The sequence below is a fragment of the Thamnophis sirtalis genome, unplaced genomic scaffold (assembly GCF_051295495.1).
Source record: "Thamnophis sirtalis isolate CommonGarterSnake01/CBP01778 unplaced genomic scaffold, rThaSir2_p1.2 scaffold_3, whole genome shotgun sequence".
NCBI classification, from domain to species: domain Eukaryota; kingdom Metazoa; phylum Chordata; class Lepidosauria; order Squamata; family Natricidae; genus Thamnophis; species Thamnophis sirtalis.
In genome coordinates this window covers 96,711,019-96,738,665 of record NW_028261383.1, presented here as the reverse complement: position 1 = coordinate 96,738,665, position 27,647 = coordinate 96,711,019, and the positions used below count along the sequence as shown (strand labels likewise).

Genomic DNA, 27,647 nt, shown 5'->3' with positions numbered 1-27,647 from the left:
CCCATAGAAAAGCAGCCACCTTGAGACACATAAACTATGCACCAAGCTGTACACTTAAAAGCAACATATTGCATCACAAATAAAACATTTGCAAAAAGGAATAACATTTCTTGTAATAAACATTCTACAAACAATAAATAAATACAATTTCCCTAAAAATAATTAAAAACCATCACGTTCAGAGAACACCAAAGGACCCCACAGTCCTCTCCCTCCGTATCTTTTTTGTCCTAACTTTCTCCTCCTTCCCCCCAACCCCACTCCCTTCTAGCACTGATGATGTTACCTAGTTTGGTAATGAAATGTCTGTAAGAAAACCACCAAGCTCAGAAAGCAGCAAGGATCACACTATCCCCCACCTCCTCTTTTTCCCTCTCTTTCTCCTTTTTGTCCTTTCTCCTCCTTCCCCCCCAACCCCACTCCCTTCTAGCACTGATGATGTTACCAAACTAGGAGTGCTGGAGAGGAGCTCTCACAGGGCGAAGAGCTTCCCGTTACAGGTGCAATCTATCTGCAGCTGTAAATGACTGCAAGCAGCAGCTTCAGGCACTTGCTCGCAGCTGATAGTTGTGTTTGGGAGCGGCGGCAGCGGAAGCAGGCACAGCACGGGATGTCCCAGAGCCCAGGCACTTTTGGAACCTTTGCAGGGCCAGGAACGACTGGAAAACAAGCCCACCGCCACTTCCGAGTGCCACATCTTCGCTCCACAAGTGGCAGACGCGCCTGTTCCAAGGCCGTTCCATGCTCCAGCCTGGCCAGGGAAGACAGGAGCCCTTCATGCCCACCAAGCCTCCACACGACGTGCCACCTCGGTCGTGCCAGGGCAACCTTCCACCCACCCGCCCGCCCACTGAGTGGTGGCTGGGTGGGCACCAGGCGAGCCCCGCTGCCCTGGCCACGTGGTGCCCACCACTCACCTTGAAGGCAACATCGTGGAACTCGCCACTGCTGCTGAGTGAGGACTGGCTGGGCAGTGCCCCCCGTTAACCACCCTTTCCTGGGCCATGCCTGCGCCCCTACCCGGCCCGCCTGCTGAGTAGAAGGAGGCGGCAGGGATGCGTTGCTGGGCAGCCGGAGGTGGGTGCGGCGCTGCCGCACTTGCCCTTGGTGCTTTTCTTATGGACATGTTGGCTGGTGCTGCTTCAGGGTGCCCCAGGTGCCGGCTCCTCTGAGCACAGCCCATTCCCCCTCCCAAGAAGACCGTTTTCTTTTTAAAAACGCCTCTGCAGACGATCTTGAAAACCTGTGAGGTTGCTTTAGGAGGGGGAAGACAGGCAGCATTCCCCCCACCCCATCCCTGGGTGCCTGCAGCAACTTGCACAGTAAAGGCAATTAAGAACTTCTCTCGCTCATGAGAAGATTTTCTTTACTGTGCAAGGCTAGCTGTAAGGCTGCAGGCTCCGAGGCTGCAGGCACCCAGGGAGGGGGGGCAGGGGGAAATGCTGCCCATCTCTCCCCTTCCAAAGCAACCTCGCAGGTTTTCAAGATCACCCGGAGAGGCGTTTTTTAAAAAGAAAATCCTGAAAAGACCAATCTGGAGAGATGGGCAGCCGGTCTTTTTTTTGGGGGGGGGGGTATCCCCAGAACCAGGTTGCCCAGCCAGCACCATGAAGAGGTCCGTGTGGGCTCCAGCGGTTGCAAAGCACGTCAGGAGGGGCATAAGTCCCCAAACCCAGCGGGGAGTCTAAGCAAAGGAGGGGGCAGTGAACTGGGCGGAGGACGGGTTCACTACTGCTACTGCTGGATGGGCTTCAGACCAGCAGAGCCTCATCCTTCTTTTTAACCAGGCTGCTGTCAAGAGAGAAGAGTTCAGCGCATGCCATGTGGGCTTGTGCAGCAGCCGAATCCTCGCCTCCTGTTCTTCCGCTGCTGCACAAGCCCATGGGCACGCGCTGCCCTCTTCTGATAGCTAGCTGCCTGCCTGGTTAAAAAGGAGGAGAAGGCTCTGCTGGTCTGGAGCCCATCCGCGGGGGGAGGGATCCCCCTCGCATTCCTCGTCTTCCCGGATGGGCTCCGGACCAGCAGAGCCGCCTCTTCCTTTTTAACCAGGCGGCTATCAGAGGGAAGAGGGCAGCGCACGCCATGTGGGTTTCTGCAGCAGCCGAATCCTTGCCTCCTGTTCTTCGGCTGCTGCACTAGCCCACGGGCACACGCTGCTGTCTTCTGATAGCCGCCTGGTTAAAAAGGAGGAGGCGGCTCTGCTGGTCCAGAGCCCATCTGCGGGGGGAGGGATCCCCCTCACGTTCCTCGACTTCCTGGTATTTTGTCCCTTCTGTCTCCCCATTGCTCAGAAAAGCAACTCCGGGAAGGTCTTTCGTGGCAGCAGGCGTCCTAGAACCTGCCTGCTAGCAAAGGACCTTCCTGAAGTTGCTTTTCTGTGTAACGGGAGACAGAAGGAACAAAAAACCGGCCAGCCGGGCAGGTATACAGGGCTGGGGGCAGGGCAGGTTTACTTCCGAGTCCAGTCACCAACCAGTTCACGAGAACCGGTGGGGACCGGCAGCAATTCACCCCTGGTGTGTGTTCCAGCATAACTCTGGAACGCCTCGATCAATTTCAACCAAACTTGACACAAAGAAAAACTTTTTCGCTAGAGAAAAATACTGGTGTGTGTGTTTTGTTAAGCTACAGCCTGTTGTGCTGTACTGCCATATTGGCTTCTACTGTACAGCGCAGTGGAGTTGCCATCGTAATGCATTCACAGTATTCCACAAAGGGGCTCACTCTGGTAATGGGGAAAATCCAACATTAGAAATTATGTTTGGTCTGGTCATTTTCCCTCTATAAATGCCGGGTTATTGGCTAGTTCTCAGTAAAGTAGCAATAGCTTGCATGTAGCCTTGGCTACCACCCATGTAGTTTGTTTTCACTTTTAAGGAGGCATAAACGTTGACTATATTACTACTTCTCGTAGTAAAGACATATAGACTTTCGAATCAACTCCTAACTTTCTATCAGGTTATCAAGTGTCTGGCTAAAAGAGATGTGTGTCACTATCTAAAATGAGTGCATCCCAGTACTGTACATTTAAAATGTTTCCCCTTAGTTGTTTAAGGTTGATTTGTCCCATAACGAACAGTATTTTTCACATATATTTCCATCTCAGAAAAACAAACAAATGAACTGTACATTAAGCAGCATTAATCTGAAAATGAAACAAGGTTTTAATTCTTTAAACAGTGAAAGTTTCAAATAAACAGCTGACCAAATTGAAGTTGGCTTACATTGTCAAGGATGAATGGAAAAGCCTATTAAATACTGTGTTAATAATACAACTAGCAATGAAAATTGTTTATAGGCTTACAACTACTCAAATCTAAGTGGTATTTTTGGCATCCTACTATTTACTGACACTCCCATCACACACAAAAAAAATAATCCAAAGCATTTACATGTCCATACCTGTGCCCTTGCAGCCAGCAGGAGACAAGAAATATATAATCAATTGAACTAAAAACACTTAATTATCCCTATTCTAGATCTGATTGTTGCCAAGATGAAGGCTGAAATAGAAAACATGCAAAGCAAACAAGTGTCCACCCTATTTTGTAGGTTTATTTGGCCAGATTGATAACTTAAAATGAAGCCATTTACTTTGTGGAAACTGATGGAACATAGAATATTTATTAATGGCCTTAGCAAGAGATTCAAGGGCAAGCTTTGGATAAATAAGTAACTTTCTTACAGACATCAGGAAGTTCTAATTGCGTAAAAGTATCTAATGTTCAAACTTGCAAGATTTTGTTAATGTAGCCTTGTGATAAAATATAATTATTAAATCCAGTGTGTTTCCTGTCTGGTATATTTGAGAAGACTGAAAGAGGGGGATGGGTGGGGGAGAAATGTAATTTAGACTTGCAAGATTCCATTAACGTAACCTTTCAATAAAGTAGAATTAGTTTATGAAATTCTTCCTGTCTGGTCTACTTCGCAAGGCTGACATCTGGATCACACAGCTTCTTGGCTCCTTGTGAGTTTCCTGGCTTAGTCATAAACTTCTGCCATGGGGTCGGAGTGAGATAAAGTGGAATTGGAGAGACAAATGACCAAGAGTGCAATACAACTACAAGACTTAACTACTTGCATCTGATACCAGGGATCAATTGTAAAAGTTTAGGGTCATGATGCTATCAGACAACCCGTGTTCAATGACTACTGGTTCAATGACTGTTTGAAGTTACAACGGCACTGAACAAATGGTATTTATGACCGATTCTCAAAGTTAGGGCAATATGATCAAAATTTGGGTGCTTGGCAACCCAGCTCCATTTACAACTGAGTGTGCATGCTTCAATTTCCCTCTATCTCTCTTTTGGCTGCCCTATACGTCCCCATCACTTTTTGCCCTATGCTCTGCTGCCCTTGCTGTCGCTTTGCTGTCTTGTATCTCCCATTACTGAAGGAATGCATTGGCCCGGCCCTTTAGGAGTACAATTGGGCTGGGAGTTGCTGCTGCCAAGGTAGGAGGGTGTGCAAGATGCCTAGAGCTCTGCTGCTCCTGCTGCCCCATCTGACCTTCATAAGAAGATGCTTCAGGGAGGCCACCAGCAACTTCGAGACGGCCGGGCACAGCCTTGGCAAGAAGGCATGCCACATCAGCAGTGGAAAATGACAGCGAAGGTCAGTTGGGCAGCAGAGGCTTCAGAGCACAGGGCTTCGTGACCGCACTGTTACAACAAAAATATTGGTCCCAGAATTTTTAAACAAGGCCTATCTGTAGAATGAGCATAAGTGCCATCAACACAAGATAATATGCATCCGGGTTTCATAAAATAATATGCCGACACATTTCAAAAACCTTTTCTTGAAAGAAACTGTGACTATTTTTAGTTTATTACATATCCTAGTGATTTAATGCTTAACGCAATAACTGGTGACAATAATTCCAACTAAAACCAAATTGTTTTCAAAATCTGGTCCTTTAAAAATTAGCATGTTTCAAAAAACCTTTGCCCAAGATTTGCGTCAACAGCAGAGGAGTGCACTTGTTATTTTAAAAGGAACTGAGGGAATCTAAAGTATTATATTTCTGTTAGTATAGTATCCAATTCAACTTTTTTTCTAAAGAATCAACATGGCTAATGCAAATATAAATTCTTCCTTCTTGGACTGCCAACACTCCTTGAATAGAAAAAACTGCACACAGTTTTCCTGAACTTTCAAAGGCTTTTGATGAAGTCCCTCACTCAAGATTCTTGATTGTCCATAACAGTCATGGAATAAGAGGAGAAAATCTCTTCCATATTGCTAATAAATTCAAGCATAGAAAACATAAGGTAGGAATAAATATCAATAAAAATATAGGTTTCATAATGGAGAACAGAACCAGTGGAATCACTTAAGAGTCTACCGACCATGTATTTTCATTTGTCCATAAACAATCTGAATTTGGATGAAAAATAGAATGGCTCAATTTGTAAACCAGTTATAGCAAAAAATCCAAAACTACTTCTATGTACATAAGAACTGAGCTGGTAATAATGAATTAAAGGAACTCTATTCAGTGGTTTGATGTTTGGCAGTGAATAGCTCCAAGTGGTGAATAGTTCTGAACAAGTGTATAGCTATTGTGAAAAGGCAATCTTAGTGAGCATTACAAAATAAATCAGAAAAAAAGCTGCTAACAAAAGAATTGTTCATAAAAATCTATGTTCTCAGAGCAGTGGAAATGCTTTGAATAATTTTGGTCAGTATACCTTAGCCACAGTTAAACTTTAAACAAGGTAAATAAAAGGAAACCAAAATTTAATCTAGAGTATTTCTCTTACAAGACTTTAAGGTTTGAGAAGCTTTACCTTGTGGAAAAATAATGTAATGAAAAAGTGAATACTGTATAGCCCCATAAAAACAAGAAAATGGAAAACCCATAATTAGAAGCTAGAATCATTCAATGAAACCATAAGGTGACGGATCTAGGAGGACCTTTCTCCTCATATACTATATACTTGAAATGCACCCATGACAGAAAGACAAATGATAAGCATCACTTTCAAGTTAAGTCTTTACTCACCCCCTCTGTATTCTGTCTAGGAAACTTGTTTTTAGTTTACATTGCCTGTAGATTAATTACAGCTTTTACTAACTATAGTTTTACTATGGACTTATTCCCAAGATGATGACCAGTTATCTTTGCCCAGATGAACACATCAAGTATTACAATAGGACTAAATGGTGATTTTCTTTGTGGTGCTGCTTGGAGGAAAATGGAAGCTAGCAAAGAGGTCAACAAACTGTGTATATGGGTTGTCATATAAGCATGGCTGTTACAGCAGAAACAATAAGCACCTCAATAGTAATTACTAAGAAACCTAGATGAGAAGGTGCTACCTTACTTATTTTCAATCTGTGAGTTCTTTGTTGGCATCTTCCTGAACTCCTAGGATTGGGCCAGGCCTCTGGAACAATTCACATAACTATGTCCTTAATTACTTCTGTGGTTTAAACCTGCAAATCTAGAACTTGAATTTGTCAATGCTGCTGGTTTTTAATAGTTTGCCCTGATGAAGTGCAATCTCCCACAAAAATAAAACAAAAACTGAACAAGACCAATTGAACAAAAGGTACAGTAATTTTAACTTCCGACTTGTTGGAACTGGGTATGATGACAGACCGGCACCTGCCTGCTAGTAGACAGGGTTTCCACCAGTGTTAATGACATGTCAAAACCCAGGGATCCCATTGAAAACTTGTAGCAATTTCCAAAAGTATTTTTGTGGTACTGTATTAAGCCCCCAATTTGCATGCTTCTATGGGTAGTAAAAGGATTGAAGCTGCTCTATTGAAAAGTATATTCATTACCCAAATATACCCATGGATAGCTAGTTTTCCCATACAGATGCAGGTAGCTATATGTATCCACAGACAGACAGAATAATTCCATATTCCATCGGTAAAATTGAAGACAAACATTTTTTTGGTAGCTAGAGTGGCAGTTAACCTATGTTAAAAAGGATGAGGATTGAGCCATTAAGCAGGTTGGGGAGCCAAGGTCATGGCTTTGAGGGTTTTTAAAAATGATTTTGGGAGGAATTTAAGGGGACATTTTTGCACTTTAATTATGGTGACACTATTTCAGAACTTATGCTACAGTTTTTGGTTTGTTTGCTGCTAAAAATATCTGGAAATTCTGCCAGTGATATTCAGAAGACTCAAAGGAATGCAAACAGTAGGGACTGGGAAGATCTACAGCCCTTTGACCTCAAATTTACCACTCTGAGTTAGGCTGAAAAGTTCAACAAAATTACCTTGTCACCTCCTGCTCTATCTAGAATCAGCCAGCTAGCCTTAGAAGCAATAGTTTACCGCATCCAGTTTAAGACTTCTCTAAATTACCAATTTATAAATGAATTCTTAATATGTGCATCCCATCCAGCTCATTGTAAATCTTCAAATGATTATCTCATACAAATTGTAAAAGTTTTACTTTTTTACAGTGCACTTGTAAACTGCTCCTGTGAAGTATCAGAGTTTTGTGTGTGTTAGTCATTAACCAGAAGATTTCTTTTATTATCATAGGGCAAAGTCTTTAGAAATCTGAAATAAAGATACTGTACCCTTATTAAAGTGGAAGCAGGGCTGGAATTGGTCTGTTTATAGAATTACAGTATTTTCTGAGACCAGTAGCTCAGTCAGAGCAAAAGGAAACAACACTTGTGGGCACCCTGAAGACTAACTTTAATTTTCACATTGTTCAGCGTACACCTCACATTATGAAAAGGATGGAGTTATTTACAGCTTGGGTAATATGAACTTAATTATGGAGTACTAACTTCAAAAAATCTAATTGTTTAGGGTACAATAATGGAATCCACACAAACTAATATCTTACTTACATACATACATACATACATACATACATACATACATACATACATATATATATGAAAGCCAGCACAGAAACATGAAAAGTAGAACATTGCCTGTTTACTGTATTTTGGATAACAGATAAAAGATTCCAATCTGGACTCCTGAAGTAATCCATGCAGTTTTAGACCTGCACTTATACAGCTGTGGCATTTCTTAGAAAAAAACGATTCAGATTTGCAAATAATAGGTCTGATTCCACCCCCCCTCCCCCAAACCGGCAAGCTGTTTGTGTCTTCTTTCTTTCAGGAACAGGAGAGTACCACGTATGTCCCATAATTCCCCTTTCATCATTCATTCAAATTATTCAAGTTATGGAATTTAACTAGCCTGAGTGAGCAGAGAAGGACTGCATGTAAGCAAGAGATATTTTTAATAACTCCCAATTGCTCAGAGTATCTTGACAAGTTGCTGGGGTGTCTTATATATGCCTTTATGCATTCATTGTGAGGACTGGGAAATTGAAAGAAAAAAGTTTGTTTCAGCTGCATGTGAGATTATTAGCCATGAAGATGGCACTGACAGGAGATAGACGACTGAGTCCCTTTCGGAATAGGGCAGCATACTAGTCTAATAAATTGAATTGAATTGACTGTAAGAACTGTGCCATGGGTTCTTACATTGTATGGGAGATAACCAGAATATGTTATCATTCTTTTGAACAAACAGAAGTTTCTCCACTAGCACCATGTTCAATATAGCGCAATCTATTTCTAACAGTATTTCTACTTCATTCTACTTAGCACAGTATTTCTACTTTCGACTCAATCTATTTAGCACAGCATTTTGCTTCTCAAGCAAATGTTACTAATTAGCCCACTTCTTTGCCCAAGGATCTCACAAGCCGCAGTTGCAAAATACTGTTAATAATAAATAAGTTTCTAAATTTATATATTCAAATTAAATTACTACATGCACAAAAAAGGTAAAACTTAAATATAACTCTGAAAATTCCAATTAGCCAGTGAATTGTCAAAACCCTGTTTTTATTTTATCATTTGATTTTTATCCTGCCTTTACTTTTTTACAACTTTTTTTTACAAGGTGGCATTCATAGTGCTCCCTCCTCTTAACTTTCCCCACAACAACCTTATGAGGTAGGCTGGGCTGTGAGAGAGTGACTGATCAATAATCATTCATCCAGAGGTGCTATTCAGACAGTTCTATCCGGTTCTGGCGAAATGGTAATGGTGGTGGTGGGAGGCTCCGCCCACCTGCACATCATCACATCCTGCTTTTGACGCTCTACGCATGTGTGGAGGTTGGCACGTGCTAGTGAAGCCAACACGCACACTCACATTTGGGAACTGGTAGCGAAGGTAAGTCGATTTCACCCCTGCATTCAACCTGTGCTCACGGGAGAAACATAATGTTAACATCCAGTGTCTAAGAAAGCAGCAGTTGTGATGTAGGCAACATGAAACTCTTAATAGTAGTCAGTTGTCAGGGAAGAAGAAAAAAATATTACCAAATATATTTACATAATAAACATTGCATTATGTACCATGAAAACATTCTCATTCTCTCTCTTTCTGTCTGTTTCCATACATACACATGTTCAAACACAACAGAAGGGAGATGTTTCTATTTATTAACATTAGTTACATAGGCATATGCATGTTGGCAAAGTTTAAGGTGTTACATCATTAAACTATTTATTAATATTTCACAAAAGGGTTCTAGGAAGTTCTTCGGTTTCTGAGAGGCTCTCTATCTGGTAAGAATTTAATTAGTTTATGGCAAGGAAGGACAAATTCCAAGAAGTAGCTAGCCTTCAACTTTTACAAGCATTTGTTGACAAAGAAAACTAAGAAGCAAAAACAGGGATTTATTCCACAATAACATTCTCCCCAGATGAATTTCCAAAACAATTTCCCAAGAAATGGAGTGTTGGCTTACCTGATACGCCCATTTTCTGAAAGAGAGGAAACAGCATCCATGTGTGGGTTATTCTCATGTACTATCCAATAGAACTGAGTCTGCAAAGTTTAAGTCCCGCCACTTCCTGCTGACTTCCCCAGCTTTTTCGACGAAGACTAATATGCAGACAGACGTGCTCAAATAGAAATGATCTCTCCCTAAATAACAGACCAGGCCTGAAGGGTGGGGCTAGATGCTGTCTCCACTCTTCCAGAGAATGGGCGTATCAGGTAAGCTAATGCTCCATTTTCCTGAGTCAGTGGAGACAGCATCCATGTGTAGGACATATCCAAGTTTGTCCAGAATTACGGGTGGGAAACTGTCCGGGACGAAGCCACCTAACTGATACTGACCTGTTGTAAGACTCGCCTCCCAAAGGCTGCATCGGATGATGCGTACCTATCAATCCGATAGTGCCTAATAAAGGTGGATGGTGACGTCAACATGGCTGCTCTCCCTGTTGGACTATATCCAGAAATAGATGAGGAGAAGGAACCACCTCCTTCTGAAGTGAGTTTGGTGAATACTAGACCGGCCGAGTCCCTCTTGGCTGTCGGGGATTTAGTGGCTTGGGCTGCCTTGAGATTGGCTATTTTTGGGGCTTTAATCAAGAAGACCTAAAGATAGAAGGCTTGAAAAGGCCGGCTAAGGGAGTTTGATCTAGGTGGAATCCTCGCCCTGAGATAGTTCGGAATCCTTTTCCTCTTGGACAGGATTCCCCCTGGTTTGTTCCCTAGAAACAAACTTCTTTCGTTTCTTGTGTTTTTTGGAGCCAGAGGAAGTCTTTTGTTGCAGGTCTGCAGCAATTCCCTGCCTAATGGCCTCAGATACAATGGACGCCATGTCAGGAGGAGATGAACCACTACGCAGACCAGCAGCGACCCGTGCCATAGGGGAGACGGCAGAACCTGCCGGGTCCGGGCTGTCCATCCCTTACAGAACAGAGGGCTGTTGAGCCTCCTCCATGTCCTGGTCCCCTAACTCAGAGCCCTCGCTGTCTGGTGATAGGTCCTCCTCTGAGCAGGGCAGGGGCTTTCGGCCTGGACAGGAGTCTCAAAAGGAAAGAGTTCTGCCCCCAGCTGGGCCACAGCCTCTGATTGTTTTGTGCCTCTTTCTGGCCCTTAGTGAATTGTTTGTCTAGGCCTAGCGTCTTTTGTCTCGTGAGTTCTGCTCTCTGCGTGGCCTTTGACTTGCCCTTGGTTCTACCCCCCTTTTTGGAGCGAGGGGATTTGCTCCTGCAAGGTCCTTCAAGAAGGTTATCCGACAAAGGGGATGTGACCTCCCTATCACCTCCTTCCATCCTGGATTCCAGCTGCCTGTCTGCAGTTAAAATTCCAAGGTAGCAACTGAAGGTATACTGAGGAGCAAGGCTATAGAGGTGGCTAACCCAATTAAAGAGCACACCAGGGCCCAGATTTTGGGTAAATGAAAGAGTAGAGGTGGCCCCTGTTATAGACAGGCACAGGTGATAAGGCAAGTCTGGGCTGACTACTTCCTGACCTGAAGGAGATCTGTCTATCCCTCCCTGGGTCCTGCCTGAAGCCTGGTGAATACAGAGGAAGGGCCCTGTGCCAAAAGCCACGCTGGTGGTAAAGTGAAGCTGGGTGTCTAGTCCTCCCTGGGTCCTGCCAGAAGCCTGGTGGTCTGAGGAATACTGTGGAAGGGCCCCTATAGGGAACTGCAGCACTGGGAGGTTGAATAGGTCCCCAAAATGGCAGCCGCCACTCTTACAAAATCCAAAATGGCAGCCGTGGCCCCTTCGTGCCCAAACTGTAACCAAAATGGCATCCATGTCTCTAAAGGGGCCCCGGAGGCTCCAAACGCCAAAAAGAAGCCTCCCCCGGCTATCCACGTTCCCCGGAACTTGCTAAAAGACATAATGGGGTATCTGCAGCCGCAGATCCACTCCTGTGATCAGCAGCCTCCAATCGGCAGCCATAGGAAACAAATTCCTTGACTGAAGAGAAACCAAACCAAAGGAAAAACTAGAAAAACCTAGGATTAAAGGAAAAACAAGGTAAGGGAAAGGAAAAAGGACAAGAAATAACAATATTCAAGGAGAAATTGAAAGCATGTCTGCTTCAATTGGTAGCTGAGTCACAAAAACTGGGGAAGTCAGCAGGAAGAGGTGGGACTTAAACGTTGCAGACTCTATTGGATGGTACATGAGAATAATCCACACATGGATGCTGTATCCACTGACTCAGGAGAATGAGTGCTTAATTTCTAATAGGAGAAAGGAGATCTCCTGAAGTTTGTACTAATATTTCCATCTGGATCAAGTTTAACAACTTGGATATATTCAAAGCTTACCAAATGAAAAATAAATAAAAATGTATATTTTTCCAATTCAAAGTATTTAAAGTTTCAAGTTCTGCCATTCTACAAATATAATTTAATCACTATTTATATAATAATATAAGTAAAATATTAGTATACCCTGTTTTCCCGAAGATAAGACCTCCCTTGATAATGAGCCCAATCGGGCTTTTCAGCGCATGCGCTAAAATAAGCCCTCCCCGAAAATATTGCAACACAGCAGCAGCCATGAGGTCACCACGTTCGCCGCCTCCTGCACATCAAAAATAACAAGGCCAAGTACTTATTTCAGGGGTCAAAAGAAAATAAGACGCAGCCTTATTTAAGAAACACAATATTGTAAAATATAATAATAAAGTAAAAATAGTATAATTTATAGAGTGATACAGATCTTTGAGAGAAATAAACTCAATGCTTTTTATTATATGTATTAAGGTTTCAGGCAAATATTCAGCTATGCTTGGGAAGAGTAGTTCTAATTATAAGTTTGAATTGTCAAATGAAATTGACAGAAATACAAAAAAAGATATATTTGACAATCTCAACAGCCATGATGACTATTCAGTCAGTTACTGGGATATGTGACAAAGCCAAATGGTACCGTATTTTCACGACCAAAAGCCGCACCGGATTATAAGCCGCAGTATCAATTAACGTTAATTTTTCAAACTTTTTCCACATATAAAGCGCACCGGGTTATAAGCCGCATGTTTCCCGACGCTTCTGGACATCTGTTGCAGTCGCGAGGAGCGGAGAAGAGCGCGAAGGTTCTTGGCGCTCCAGGAAGCCGCGAAAGCAGCTGGGAGAGGCGCACGGCTTGGTTTCTCCTCCCTGGACGTCGCAGCAGCAGCCCCAAGCGCACCGATCTCTGTGTTTTTCGCATCGGGGCGTGCTCTTGCAGCACACCCCGATGCGAAAAACACTGAGATCGGTGAGTTTGGGGCTGCTACTGCGACATCCAGGGAGGAGAAACCAAACCGCGCGTCTCTCCCAGCTGCTTTCGCAGCTTCCTGGAGCGCCAAGAACCTTCGCACTCTTCTCCACACTCTCCTCGGCTCCTCGCGACTGCAATAGATGTCCAGAAGCGGCTTTTGGGGCTAATGGGGATTGGATTTCCAGCTCGATAGCCCCTGCCGCTTCTGGACGTCTATTGCAGTTGTGAGGAGCCGAGGAGTGTGTGGAGAAGAGCGCGAAGGTTCTTGGCGCTCCAGGAAACCGCGAAAGCAGCTGGGAGAGGCGCGCGGTTTGGTTTCTCCTCCCTGGATGTCACAGTAGCAGCCCCAAACTCACCAATCTCTGTGTTTTTCGCATCGGGGTGTGCTGCAAGAGCATGCCCCAATGCGAAAAACACAGAGATCGGTGCGCTTGGGGCTGCTGCTGCGACGTCCAGGGAGGAGAAACCAAGCCGTGCGCCTCTCCCAACTGCTTTCGCGGCTTCCTGGAGTGCCAAGAACCTTCGCGCTCTTCTCCACACTCTCCTCGGCTCCTCACAACTGCAATAGACGTCCAGAAGCGGCAGGGGCTATCGAGCTGGAAATCCAATCCCCATTAGCCCCAAAAGCCGCTTCTGGACATCTATTGCAGTCGCGAGGAGCGGAGAAGAGCGCGAAGGTTCTTGGCGCTCCAGGAAGCCGCGAAAGCAGCTGGGAGATCTTTTTCCACATATAAAGCGCACCGGGTTATAAGCCGCACTGCCGGTTTTGGATCAAATTTTAGGATTTTCAGTGCGGCTTATAGTCGTGAAAATACGGTATTTTAATATCTGAAGCTAAAGGGAAGAATGACAACCTCTATCCTCTCCTCATCTGATCCAAAGCTGAGGAAAAGCCTTTCTTCTCCTTGATAGACAGTTTGAACTTCGACAATGAACCACAGAAGGCAGTAGCAAGATTTTAAAAATGTGGAGAGATGTGAGGGATATGATATCACTGTGGAACAGAAACTTGATCCAGATTCTAGGCCAGCCCAGAATTACGAGCCCTCTGTGCATTGCATATTTTGCTGTCAACATCAGTTCCCAACTGAATATGATTTTTTTCCAAATCATGTTGTCTATAGGAGGAGCTATCTCTAAAAATAAAGCCAGGTTGAATTTTATTTGGACTTGAATGGGAGACCGCAAGGTACCGCAGTTTATAGGCTAGACTGGAAAGATGGAATAACAACCTGGAGAATCCAGTGGCACACTATTTCTGTATTGCTGCCAAGAAAATATAATTGTATCAATGAAATCACCAGGAATGTAATTTAGCTTCAGAAAGACTGAAGCTCTCTCTGCTTTACAAATGGAGTGCATTTTTTCCTTGTTGTTATTTTGTAGAAGTAAGGGGGAGAATGGCCACTGAGTATCTGTTTTCAGGTTGTTTTTACGTGTTTTAAAGGTGCTCATAGTAATGATTTACCCTGCTTGGGCCTCTTACTCTTATCTTACCCTTACTCTTATCTCACCATCACCAGTGATGGGCCTGCTCTTTCTTGGCTGCCAGATGGTTTCCTGAAATTTGGGAAGTTGAGTTACAGCTCCTACCTCTCAAATATTGCCATCTGCAACAATCCTACACAAACTTGCTAAAGTTCACTGAATTCAATAAAACATTTTTACAAGCTTGACCTGCAAAAACATTTTTACAAGCTTGACGTCTTATCAGGATGAATAATGTAACTTTGCAGAAATTCTAGTTTCAAAATACAGCATGTTTGGACTATATATTGAAAATTAATGGGAATTGAAAGGACAAATGAAATCCAAAGTTAACTACACTTTTACATTACACAGCATATATACTCAATGTTCTGGGGACAAAACTGATAGGACAGGTATCCTCAACTTATGACCATTCATTCAGTAACTGTCTAAACCAGTGCCCACCAACCTTTTGGGCACTGGGGACCAGTTTTGTGAAGAGAGGTTTTTCCATGGACTGGAGGGGGTGTGGTTTCACATGATGCCTGAATCCCGTGGATAGGGCTTTGGTGGCCAAAAGGGCAGAGATGGACATGGTGAGATAGGCAAGTGGGGAAACAGCTTACCGAAGCTCAGGGTTGAGAGAAGACGGTAAAGATGAGTTGAAGTGGAGAGTGAGGCCCAAGTCTAGAATAGTTTGGATTGAGGTAAGTGCTTGGTTAAAAACTGGTAAAAATTGATTAACAACAGCAACAGGGATTACTGGGATTGCGACTATTAAGCAATGTGGTCCTATTCTATGGTTGCATCACTTAGTGACCAAAATTCCCCAACTGTGGTCATAAGGTGAGGACTAACTGTACTTTAGAAGAATTTAAGTCTTATCATTAGCTCTATGGGATTTGTCAGTTTAAAAAAAATGATTTGCATGACATGTTAGAAAACTAATTATCCTGTAAGTTTCAAAGCTCACTTGAAATATTATCTTGCAGAAAACACAAGACTGCATTGGAAACTACAATATTCTCTGGATCTTCATCTCAATGTTGGTTGCTGCCTAACTACAACTTATAATTAAGATACTCTAATTGAATTATTAAAAAGGGGAGAAGCTGCGAAATAAATTTGATCAAATTCTTTTTTTCCTATTGGAAATTTCTGTAGTTATAAAATTTTGCAAAAGATACTTCTTGAAAATTAGTTGGTAATCTAATACTGTTAACATCATTATCCCAAGATTAGTGCTAATGTATATCCCCAAACATTAGAATGATCTATTTTTTAGATCCTCTGAAACTTTTAACTATTGATGGAATGGCCAACGGTCCTTTTTCTGTTCTGAAAATTGATACAGAAATGGTACATGGGATTGATTGCAAATGTTGCTACAGTAAAGATGGGTCATCCTACAGTGGATCTATCTCGCTACTTGCTCTTGCGGTAAGAACATGTATTGATCATGCTTCCAATGGGAGAAACAAACTAATTTCCCATTTTTGGAATGACAAGCACTAAAGAAACCTCAAAGCTCATGAATCTGTATAGGTTATAAAAGGAGGAATGAAAAAAAATTCTTACAGTTAAAGAAGTTAAAACAACCAAATACAATTTGAGAATATAATAAAATATCATTATTTATATAAATAACCTATGCTATTTTTGGGTCTGAACCCAGTGAAATATTAGGACTTGGGCACAGAGTTTAGCTATTGTATGAGTAATTTCCTCACGCTTATCTTTTAGGAAAAAAATGAAATATGATTGATTTAAACCAGGTAGGTCCAATCTTTTTGACCTGCCTGGGCCTGAGTGCAGAGGAATTGTCTTTGGCAGTATATAAAATATATTATTTAGTTGATGTATATAAATGCATACAATAACGTTAAAAGTTTATGAACCTGTCCAATTTACTAGCTGTCTAGGGCCACATGTAGCCTGCGGGCTGTACATGCCTGGTTTAAATGACTAGGCAATCTATATCTTAAGGCTTGACTTGGAAGTGCTATTTGTTATAAAATCTACACCACAGAAAGTTATGCTTTAGTTTCAATTTCATCAAGGGCACAGGGTCATTTGTGCAAATAGAGCATATTGCAGAGACAAGGACACCTGATGTGTGCCCTCAATATTTTGGGCACCAGGAACAGGTTCGGTTGGGAGATGTTTTTCTACAGAGCAGAGGCGGCATGGTTTCGCATACTGCCTGCATCCTGCAAAAGGGGCTTCCCTTGTTCGCAAGGCCCAGTTGCTGGCATGCTGCAGACCAGTGCAGGTCCACGAACTGGGGGTTGGGCTCCCCCTGCTCTAGAGAGTATTTGTAATAAGATAATTTAGATATTGAAACTGAAATTTCCTTGTTTCCTTATAGAGTCAGTATAGTTGCAAGGTTATTCCAGAGTTCCATACCTTCTAGTGTTTGCTAAGTGATTTTGTCCAATCTCGTGATTATGACTTTGATCTGAGTGCAGCCACCCCAACTCAAAAATAAGAAGCAAGGACACTCATGTTGGACCCCAAATTTTTGGAATGGTAGCTCCTCCCACCTACTCTAAACAATATTGTTTTGGGGGGGAACTAGGAGGAGGACATGTCCAATGTTAACTGTTTTTGTGTATCATTGGCTCAAAGCATTATCTTAGAGGGATATTTTACCAGTGAATTCTACATACATACATGCATGCATGCATGCATACATACAGTGAGAAGCATGTAGAGCAAATGTAAGTGGATATAAACGTGACAGTATTTTACAATACTATTTTTAACGTGTGCAGATCATTTCAGTAAAATATCCTTCTGCATTCATTTATTAATGGCATGGAGCAGCTGCTGGAAACCAGGAGGAAGGGGATTTCAAGGGGTGAGGGATGAGGGATGAGGCAGACCAGCTCAGAAGTGGGGGATGTGTAAGACAGAAATATTCTCCCTGACTAGATACCTCTCTCTTGCTAATATTCTTGCAATCAGCAATTAGAGGAATGCGGCCCCAATCTAAATATATAACATGATTCTTTAAGACCAATAGTCATATCTGTCCTTTATGAATATGTCCGGTCTCCCTTTAATGACATCAAGTTTGTGGCTATCGTCATCTTTTTAATAGGTGAATTGAGCATTGTGATTTGACTGTTTGGAAGGGACTAGCCAACTTCATTGGATGATTCCTTAATTTTGTTTTGAGTATCTCCATTTCCACATCTATTTTTCTGCACAAGACTCCCACAGCATTCTAAATATTTCTTGTGAAGAAGATAAAAGATATATTTTAAAAAGTTATACTTGCTTCCTGAAATGGTACTTACCATCTGCTCAGTTTTATCATTCCTTTTGCTCACCTTAAAATGCTTATGCCAAAATTAGTGCTTTTTTTGTTCTCTTATTATAGCAAGTTCTGTTTACCAAAGAAAAGTTTGTTAGATTTTACAGCTTTCTTAGCAAAGAAACATCTGATCTTTAGATTATGTTCTTACTTTCTAAAAATAGGCATCCATCCCTAACTATAAAAAGTCCCTATGGATTTTGTTCTGTCATTGCTGACTATAGGGGGGGGGGGGGCTCATCTCCATTTTGAGGCCTTTGAGCCAGTGCTGTTCGAAGACATTTCATAATCATGTGGCCAGCATGACGATTCCTAACTATAATGACATTCCTAACTATAATGACATCAAAATGACAAAATGTGTATTGGGGCATCCAGCATAACCTCTACCATTTTATACGTGCACTGCGATTCTGCTTGTTATGTATTACATAGGCATATTATAGTTTTTTTTTTCCTTTTGTCCTCCTTTTGCATAGAATTATACATGCATTATAGAGGGAAATGTCTTTCTTGATTTAACCTTTCAGTATTTTTTTATCAATCCCATCCACATTTTGGAAATTTCCCTTTTGTAATAAAATGTGACTGTGTAATAATAGGTTCCATCAGCTACTTCCCTCTGACCCACATGCATGCTCAATTTAACAATAGTATGGTCACTGATTGCTATTGGTTCCACAACACTTACGTCTTATACTAGGCCGTAGTTACCACTCAGGATTACTGGTAATCCTTGGGTTATGACTTGTCAGGCTTATGAGATAAACCAGATAAGAATCACAACCAGATGAGCTAATTCCACATTATTGTAATGCTATATTGACAGAATCTTGCTTCTGAAAGTACAATCTCCCCTCCACCCCACCCATCTCCTTTGACAGCCCAGTGAACTCTAGAGAGTAGCTTCTAAGCCTCTTGCCTGGCATATTATCCAGATGAAGGCTACTCTGTCTCTTGGCTGAGTCTCCCAAGGTCTTTCCCATATACTTTTACATGATCACTTATTTAGTGATTATCCAATGTTAAATAGCAATATGACTGGTTGCTAACAATTCCTTCTCCCAATGCTTTTTTGCTTATGATGGCAACCACTCAACACCCTTCATAGTGTCTGTTTTCATGCCTCCCTGATTTCTTTCTCTGTATCAAATGTTACCCTAAACCAGTGGTGGAACTGCCAGTGGCTGGAACTGGCAGCGACCCAGGCCTGCCATGCCTCCGAACCAGTTCTTCCGGCGGCCCTTACAGCTTTTTTTTTTTTTACTTCTGCGCATGTGCAGAGCAATTTTAGTTGTATTGCGTCTCTGCCGGAACCCACCCCTGCCCTAAGCATTTTATTTGGGTGGGTAACAGCATATTCCTACATCCGATTGATATTTGTGCCAAATATTGCAACTGCAAGTGACTAATATTTTTCTGATTAGCATTCCAAAATTTCATCACAGATTACCAGTAGTTTAATTAACATGTCAACACAGCATGCAGCAGTTGTACAGGGTCCTTGATTACTGATCACTTATTCAGTGATTATTTGAACTTACCATGATGTTGAATTAATGGTAATTATGACCAGTCCTTGAATGTATGGCCATGATCTGCTTAACTCACAGTCATGTTGTTAGATTTTATACTCATTTTGACAAAATGACTCCTATAAACATAGTATTTACTGTTCTACCCTTTCAACAGAATTTATATCGATTCTCTAAGGATATTTTGTACACACACACACAAACACTATTCTTATTGGAAAGCAATGCACTCCAACTCCCCCATCATTACTTAGAGGCTTTTATTGTTATTATAAAAACCTCTATATAGCAGATTCTTGTCTTTTGACTGACATGCCCTAACATTAATCCATTTCCAATTTTGTATGTCCTGAACATTATTTCAACAATTCATCAAAGAATACTTAGCCAAGCAAGCCGCATAGGCTTAGTATTCTTATTCTTTCAAAAGTGCAAATACATTTATCAAAATGATGGTTAAATGCAGTTAGGTAAAGACAGTTTTCGCAACTTTGTGCCCTCCAGCAACAGTGGAACATAACTCCCAAAATCCCAAGTCAACCAAATAATTTCTGGGTTGCTTAAAAGACTATTGTATAATAGGAAACCACTGTACTGAGTTCTTGCAAGTTGGTTTCTTTTTGGTATTGTGCAAACAATTCTTGCTTTGTACAATAATTATAAATAGCATTGTGCAAAGTATTCAAATGGAGAGCTTCACAATGTGAAGGAGTATGAATGAGGCATCTGTGCACATTATTAAAACATCCGTGTGAGGTGGAAGGTTCACATAGAGCTTTTCTCACTTTTTTTTGCATCCACGTGTATGAATAACGATTTTATTTTATTTTATTTACAGTGAATAAAGCACATTATGCTTTGCATACACTATTAGTGATGTACCATAGATCAGGGGTGTCAAACTCGATCGCATCATGGGCTGGATCGCAACGACTTTTGCCTTTGTGGAGCGGGGGGGGGGGCGCTCCATGGGCCGTATCAGTTTGACAGGTCTTGCATAGATGATTTCAGTAAGAACCGTGACAATTAAGAATTATGAATCCATTTGTTTAAAATTAAAAAGAATGTGTTGTAGTTGCAGCAATGAAGATAATGATTAGTTTCAAGACAAAGTAGAACTGGATTCATGAACCTGGAAAGGCACTTGCTTTCATGCTTCTGGTCTTTGAATCTATGAAATGATTTGCAACCATACGGGATTCCACTAAACAGTTGGATTTCTGTTTCTGAAAAAGTGCTTTAATAAATCACCAAAAGGTGCTTCCAACATACCTGTTTTAAGGAGAATCCTAAACACCATGCAGGCTAGTACAAAGGGTGCCATCTAAAATCCAGAGTTTGCTACTCATTCAAATCAGTCAAAAAACAGAGTTTCATGTATTTTAGGTATTTCTTTCAGTTCAGCAGAACTTTTAGTAGATTTTGCAAGTGGGAACAAAAATTTATCTATTTGCATCATTGTAGAAACCAGACCATTATAAACAGTCCAAATGACTTTAAAAATACTTGTTTAAGTTACTGTGCACTTAGCCAATACAATAGTGTTGATCCTGTTTTCGGGACTCTAGATCAAATATTATTAAATACTGAAACAATGCAGCTGAAAATAAATATAAATATGTATATTTAATGTAAATATAGAAAGGTAAATAAATATTTAGCTTTTATATCACAACCTAAGATAGTCACATAGTATGCAGTGGCTCAGTGGCTAAGATGCTGACCTTGTTGATCAGAAAGGTTGGCAGTTTGGCGGTTCAAATCCTTAGTGCCGCATAACAGAATGAGCTCCCCTTACTTGTTCCAGCTGCTCCCAACCTAGCAGTTCGAAAGGATGTAAAAATGCAAGTAGAAAAATAGGAAACCCCTTTGGTGGGAAGGTAACAGTGTTCCGTGCACTTTCGGCGTTTAGTCATGCCAGCCAAATGACCACAGAGGCGTCTTTGGACAGCGCTGGCTCTTTGGCTTTGAAATGGAGATGAGCACTGTCCCCTAGAGTCGGGAACAACTAGCACATATGTGTAAGGGGAGCTTTTACCTTTATCTTTTTAAGATAGTCACCATAGACATTGATTTTATGTCAACATTTCTTTCTTAATACTAAAGTCCTTTCATAGCACAGAAATTTACATTCCATTGTAACTTGCAACAGCAAAAGGCAGCACCTGATCATATCTATTGGCAAACTGAGGGACACCCCAAACTGCACATGCTGTTGCATTCTATACTGGTTATAATTTCCAGATAATCTTCAAGGGACCATCAAGTGCATATGAGCAAAGAATTAAGGAAGAGCATCGTACCAGAACAGTATCTGGTGCTCCAGGCAGGCTCCGATATGCCCGTACCGGGGCATACCGCCTGCAACCCACCACTGCCTTATTATTATATCCTTATAATTTGACTGAATAGCTAAACAAATTTGAAACACTAAAGATGACCAAAGGCATAAATCTTGATGTTATTTGGATGCATATTTGTCTAAAAATAGGACAGGTTTCCAAAGAAATAGTTTCCAATTTGAGCAGTTCTGGTCCTTTCTATCAGGATGTGCTTGGATGGTACTGTTAGGGAACTGCAATTTCTCACCTAAATCATTGAGCATTCAGAGAGGGTCTACCTTGTCTCCTATGTTATTAAACAACTATCTAAAACTACTGGAGAAGTTCATCCAAAGTTTCAAAGTGGGATCTAATAGTATTCTGATACACATTACTGCTCCCTACTGCCTAAGTTCAGACAATCAGTACTCTGTTGTTTAAACTCGTTATCTTGGAAATAAACTCATGCAAGATAGAGCTGCTGTTGGAAAAGACAACACTAGAGTCAGGGATTAAGCTGAAGCCTGTTTTGGATGGAATTGCAGATTCCTTAATCAGAGCTGTTTCAATTATAGCTAGAATACCAACTACAATCATTTCTGTGCTACCTGATCATTTATTCATTCATCAAATTTATATGGCTGCCCCATCTCATGAAAAGTGACTCTATTATAAAGTAGTTAACATATAAAATGAGTATTAAAAAAATTAAAAATATGATCTATGAATCTCTTGATACATATATACCTTGATGTGTACTTTCATTTTAGCTTCCTTTCCTTTCCTTTCCATGCCTATCAGCCTCTCCTTTGTTGTTGCTTCGGTTGCCATGAAACGGGGAGGGAGGGCATGGTATTTGGGAGGGGTTACTCATTGTGCTGGGAGGGGTTACTCATTGTGCTGGAGGAAGGTTCTGGAGTTCACCGGCTGATCGGACTACGCATGCGTGGGTGTTTCCCGCCAGGACTAACGGCACCGACATTCCATCTTTGTGATGCCTTTTTAAGTTATCTCACACCTGACACTTGGAAGAATTATGATTGGACTGGGACTGTGATGCCAAGGGGTGGGGAATGGGCTATTCTATATATCAATCGCTTTCGCGCCTAAATATTCAGATTTCGCTTTGCTATGCCTTTAATCATTCTTAATTAGTAAAAGTACACTTGATTTCCACACATGGAGTCTGGTGGTCTTTCTTTCCTAATTAATTAATGGAGAGGTGCTGACAATGCCCATGTGACTGCTATTCAACAAACACAATCCTGGCACCAGTTGTGGCCATTAAATGATTCCAAGAGTCATGAAGCAAATGGCAAGGTAAGGAGCATAGGGTGCCTCAGAGATGGGGGAAATCCTAGGAAGATCCACTCAGGAGATGAAAATTCTCCTTGCCAAAATCCAAGTAGGACTTTCAGTCCGTGAACGAAGAGGCACTTCTGTGTGGCCTGTACTAGGCTTCCTAAGTCCGCCTGAGGCATCCTGCACTCCTTATCATGCTGCCTCTCTGCTTGAATTTTGGCTCCATCTCATCCCTGGGGGCTGGGCTGATAAGAGCTGCCTCCTGAGAGTCCAGTTCCCCTCTGTGCATCGAAGGGAACTCCTTAAGCACGGTGCAAAAACACGGCTGAATATCTTCAGGATTTCAGCTCCATTTCTCACTCTATCAAAAGAGTTCACTTCCCCTTGACAGGCACTTCTTTCAGTCAGCCCCCAGAGACAAGAGGAAATCCTATCAGCAGGCAGTAGCATATTACAACCTTCATTGCTGGCTTCCCCATTGACTTTCTAGGGAAGCTGGCAGAAAAGATCGTGTGGCGATCACACGATTCCAGGACATTTGGCAGCCAGTCGCAAGTGCGAACAGGTTGCCAAGCATCCAGATCATGAACACATGATCATGGGGATAGTAATGCTATGTTTTGGGTGGCCATCATAATTCTGGACCATTATTAAACAAATAAACAGCTGTAAGTCAAGGACTACCTGCATTCCTGAGCGACAACTGAGCTTTGGTTATGTTTGTAGCACACTGACCCAATGTGCTAAAACTGAGCAATGCTGTCTTTACTGTTAGAGAGAGTATTGTAAGGGGATAGATACACCTACGGCTGGTAAGAGTTTACCTCTTCTCAATCTTACTGAAAAGCAAATGTTTTAGAGATATTGTTTAGAGTCATCTTCTTAAAAAACATGTAAAGCTATGTGATAGTGTGGACATAACCTTGAAGAAGGAATGCGAGAGCAATTATGAAAATACTAATTCAATTCAGAGAAAGTGGAGGCGGTGAGAAAGAAACTCAAGGTGACCCTCCCTTGATTATCTTTGATATATGAGACAGAGAGAAATTCTGATAGGTTTCAAGAATCTATTATAATCTGTTTACCTGACGTACCTTGAAAGGTTGACATATATTTAGCTATTAATTTCAGTTGTAATTCAAGCTGCTAATTATCAGCTTTAAAGCACTACCAGGAATGGAATCAGGTTATTTGTAATATCAGATTGAATAGGGTAGGCAAGCTGTAGGTCTCCTCCTTAAAATGTTGCCATCTCATTGGATCTCTGAAGCAGGATTTTTCTGAGATTCCCTTTATTCATGGAACAGCTTCTTACTAGTAATCCACCAGTCCCCACTCTTGCAGTCTTCCAAAAAGCCATCAAGACCTGGATTTTTAACTAGGTGCTGGGGTAGAGTGAGTGTCATTGGTCTTGGTTGCTGGGGCACCAACAAGATAGGTACTAGGTTTTGGTTGTGTGTAACATTATGCTTGTGTGTAATGTTATGGTTCAGGGTTTTTATTGTTGTTGTGAGAAGTCCAGAGGGTGGCAGACATGCAAATCTTATAAATAAAACAAAAAGAAATTTTCATGTGTGTCAATTTTTTCTATTATTATCATCATCACTATTTGGAATTGCATATAGTGCAATTACAGTTGGGATCATTACTGTCAGAAGAAATTGAACCTTCCAGCTTCTCCTATGACTATAGGGATAGCCATGGGCTAGAAATCTATATGCTTTTATTTGTATCATTTCATGTTACTGAAACATTTAATCATAATCAAAATTAGGTAAGAAGAAGTAAAAAATAAACTCCTTGATTCCTTGAGACATGCAAGTAGTGTATGAGATTAACTTGCTTCGGAAGTCTCCAGATAGTGAATCACACCTTAGAAAATGAGCCAGATATCCAGTTCGCAACAACAGTACAGAAACTGTTTATAACATTCCTTTTTTAAAAAATGGTATAGAGACGGATTTAAAGTCTCTTACGCTTATCAATTAAGCCCATAATTTTACATTAAAATGTCAGAAGAGAAGATACTAAATCATCAAGGATTGCATCTACTAGATGATTTATACTTCGTTCTGATCAAGCACTTTGCAAATAGGACATATATTTTGGCTTTAACCAAGCGCCTTTCTTCCTACACAGAACGAGATAACATCAATGCTTCTGATATCTTTGTCAATCTGTAACCTGTGAAGATACAGCCCGTCTACTGCAGAGCTGCATCCATCATTGTTTTCCCTTGTATAGGAATAAGACGTTGAAGAAACTTAGCAGCATCTTCACTGATCCAATCAGGAATCTTTAAAGTCCCATAATATGCTTTCCAGAAATGTCTACTTGCAAAGAATTATGGTAATTAGACCATTTAACTTTTAACTTCTATTTAACTATTTAACTTCTGCCAACAGCCAAAGTTCCCACTCTGTTGCTACCTGTTACTACATCTTACATCAGTGTAACTTCTTTGTCTATTTAAGTCATGGTCCAATAAATAAGAAGTATATAAAGAAACTCAAAATACTGAAATGTATTTGGTTAGCATAAGGATGATAGCGGTCAACCTTTCCATGTCAAATACTATGCTCTACTTTAAATGGGACCTAGAACAATATCATGTCCATCTCAGGACCATGAATGTTTATGGGATGTGTTTGTGCCAATGACTTTTAAATGGCAAGCACAACAGATTGATGCATGTTAAAAAGAGATGAAGGTGCAATTATCCACTAACACTGCTATTTTGACACTGGTGATTCCCCCTGCACACGGAGCTGTTTCTACCATTAGAAATAACAGTGGTCAAGTGAGAAAAGGCCCTGACATAATACTGACAATTGGCATATCTTGGTTAAGGTCAAGACTTCTCTGTTCATCTGGAAATTTATGAACAGTTGATTGATCTATGTTTGATTACCGTATTTATTTCTCTCTCTCTGTATAAGTAGCATGTTTGTATATGGATATGTATGTTATATGCAAAAGCATCATATAGTTCTGCTCATATGGGTACGGTTAAATAGAAAAATACTAACTATTAATAATTTTGATGTTTTTATTGGCCAAGTAAGTAGAAATGCGGGTATTACTATGTGTATTGTATAACGTCAATCTGCCAGCATTGAGGTATGAAATCCTCATTCAGACAGGCTTCATCAGGCTAATGTTCAAATACATAACAGGCATTACAAAAGCATCGCAATTTCCAAACCCACCATTCCTGAAGGAGGAGCGAGAGAGAAAAACCCGTTAAGTTACAAGATTTTTTTTTTAAAAAAAACCGCCGAGCGATGCCAGAACAAATGCTTCTAACTGAGAGGACTTTTCCCCCCAAACCACAAGAAAGCCGTTCTATTAAGTAAGGATCTTAGTTCCGAAACCCTTCCCTTTTCAGAGAAGTTGGCAATAATTAATCGGCACCGCCGAATTGAAAACCACAGCACTGTAGCTACGCAATCGCAGGCGTGCCACGTGCTCTCAAAACACACTCTGGCAACAAACCCCGCGTTCTCTTTCTCTCTCTCTCTCTTGCAAAAGGAAAAGATAGGAGAAGCCCAAGCGGTCCTTTTTGGAGACGGGGACATCATCTTGCTGGGAAGCCCGCGTCCAACATGGCCCCAGTAAAGCCCCTCCCTTCCTTCGCCTTGCACCCCAACCCTTACCTACTCCATTTTCCACCTGGGCGGCTTCCTATTTTCACACGGCCATGCGTGCATCTGCATCTCTGCCGCCGCTTTTCCGGTCCACGCGGCCGCCCACCCACCTACCTCTCCGACGCCTCGCGGTTCAACCCCGGAACAACACAGCGGGCCGCGACCTCCCGATTCCTCTCCCCGCCATCCCCGTCCCGAAGCCTCGGGCAACTCGCTTACCTCCGTGACGATGGTGGAAAGATAAACCTCCCGGCTATACTCCCAGCCATCCAGGCATTCCTCCCTCTTCACCTGGCTGAGGTTGATGTCGCGGCCGGGCACCAGGTTCCAGGCAGAGAAATTGATGAGAGCCTGCAGGCTGTAGCGGCTGCACCGGCTCAGCACCTGCCGCCCGTCGCGCTCTTCCAGGGGAATGCTGGCGTTCAGCCACTCCGCGCTCAGGTTGGCGTTGGCGGGCACCCGGCACCGGTGCTCGGGGGTGCCGGCTAGGAAAACGGCGGACATGCCGTTGAAGCCATTGGGAATGATGCTGGCGCTGAGCAAGAAGAAGATGAGCCGCTGGTAGGGACCCCACTCGCCCAGGAAGGCGATGATCTCGTCGTAATCCCGCATAGCGGCTACGGGCACAAAGAACGGCCGGCGGAGGAAGACCTACACCCCCCACGCCGGGTGCGAAACAGAGGAGCCCGCGCTGCGCCCTTCTGACTGGTTCTGGCATCTCTCCGGAGGTGGGGTCTCTGCCGGTCAGACTCCGCCTTTTTCGCCTCCCCCCGCCACCCCCCACAGCCACCCCCCCCACCGAGCTGGTTTCTGATCGGCCCCGCCCGAGACAACCTTCAGCCGATCGGAGAGGTTTCATCCTGCCGGAAGGCAAGTCGCTCGTGAGCCCGCCCGGAGGCGTCCTTAGGGCGACGCCTAGGCTTTGGGCGGGAAAAGGCATCGAAACGCTGGTAAACAAGCCGGCTCATGTGCCGACGGTGGGCCCTGAGAAAGAGAGGTTACTCGGCCCTCTTGCTG

The 27,647-nt window shown here is 42.3% G+C and overlaps 1 protein-coding gene across 2 annotated transcripts in view; it reads right to left on the bottom strand.

The window, feature by feature from the left end:
* Window positions 1–27,396, bottom strand: part of SLC22A4 (solute carrier family 22 member 4) — a 61,654-nt gene extending 34,258 nt beyond the window's left edge. The window contains exon 1 of one of the 2 annotated variants that reach the window (XR_015695963.1): window positions 26,850–27,396. Coding sequence is in view for 1 of the 2 variants with exons in the window: in XM_087709557.1 (XP_087565683.1) it covers window positions 26,850–27,242 (393 nt within the window). In the remaining variant the exon portion in view is untranslated. The remainder of the gene's footprint in view (window positions 1–26,849) is intronic. The other variant, XM_087709557.1, reaches the window with a different exon arrangement.
* Between the last annotated feature and the right edge of the window lie 251 nt (window positions 27,397–27,647).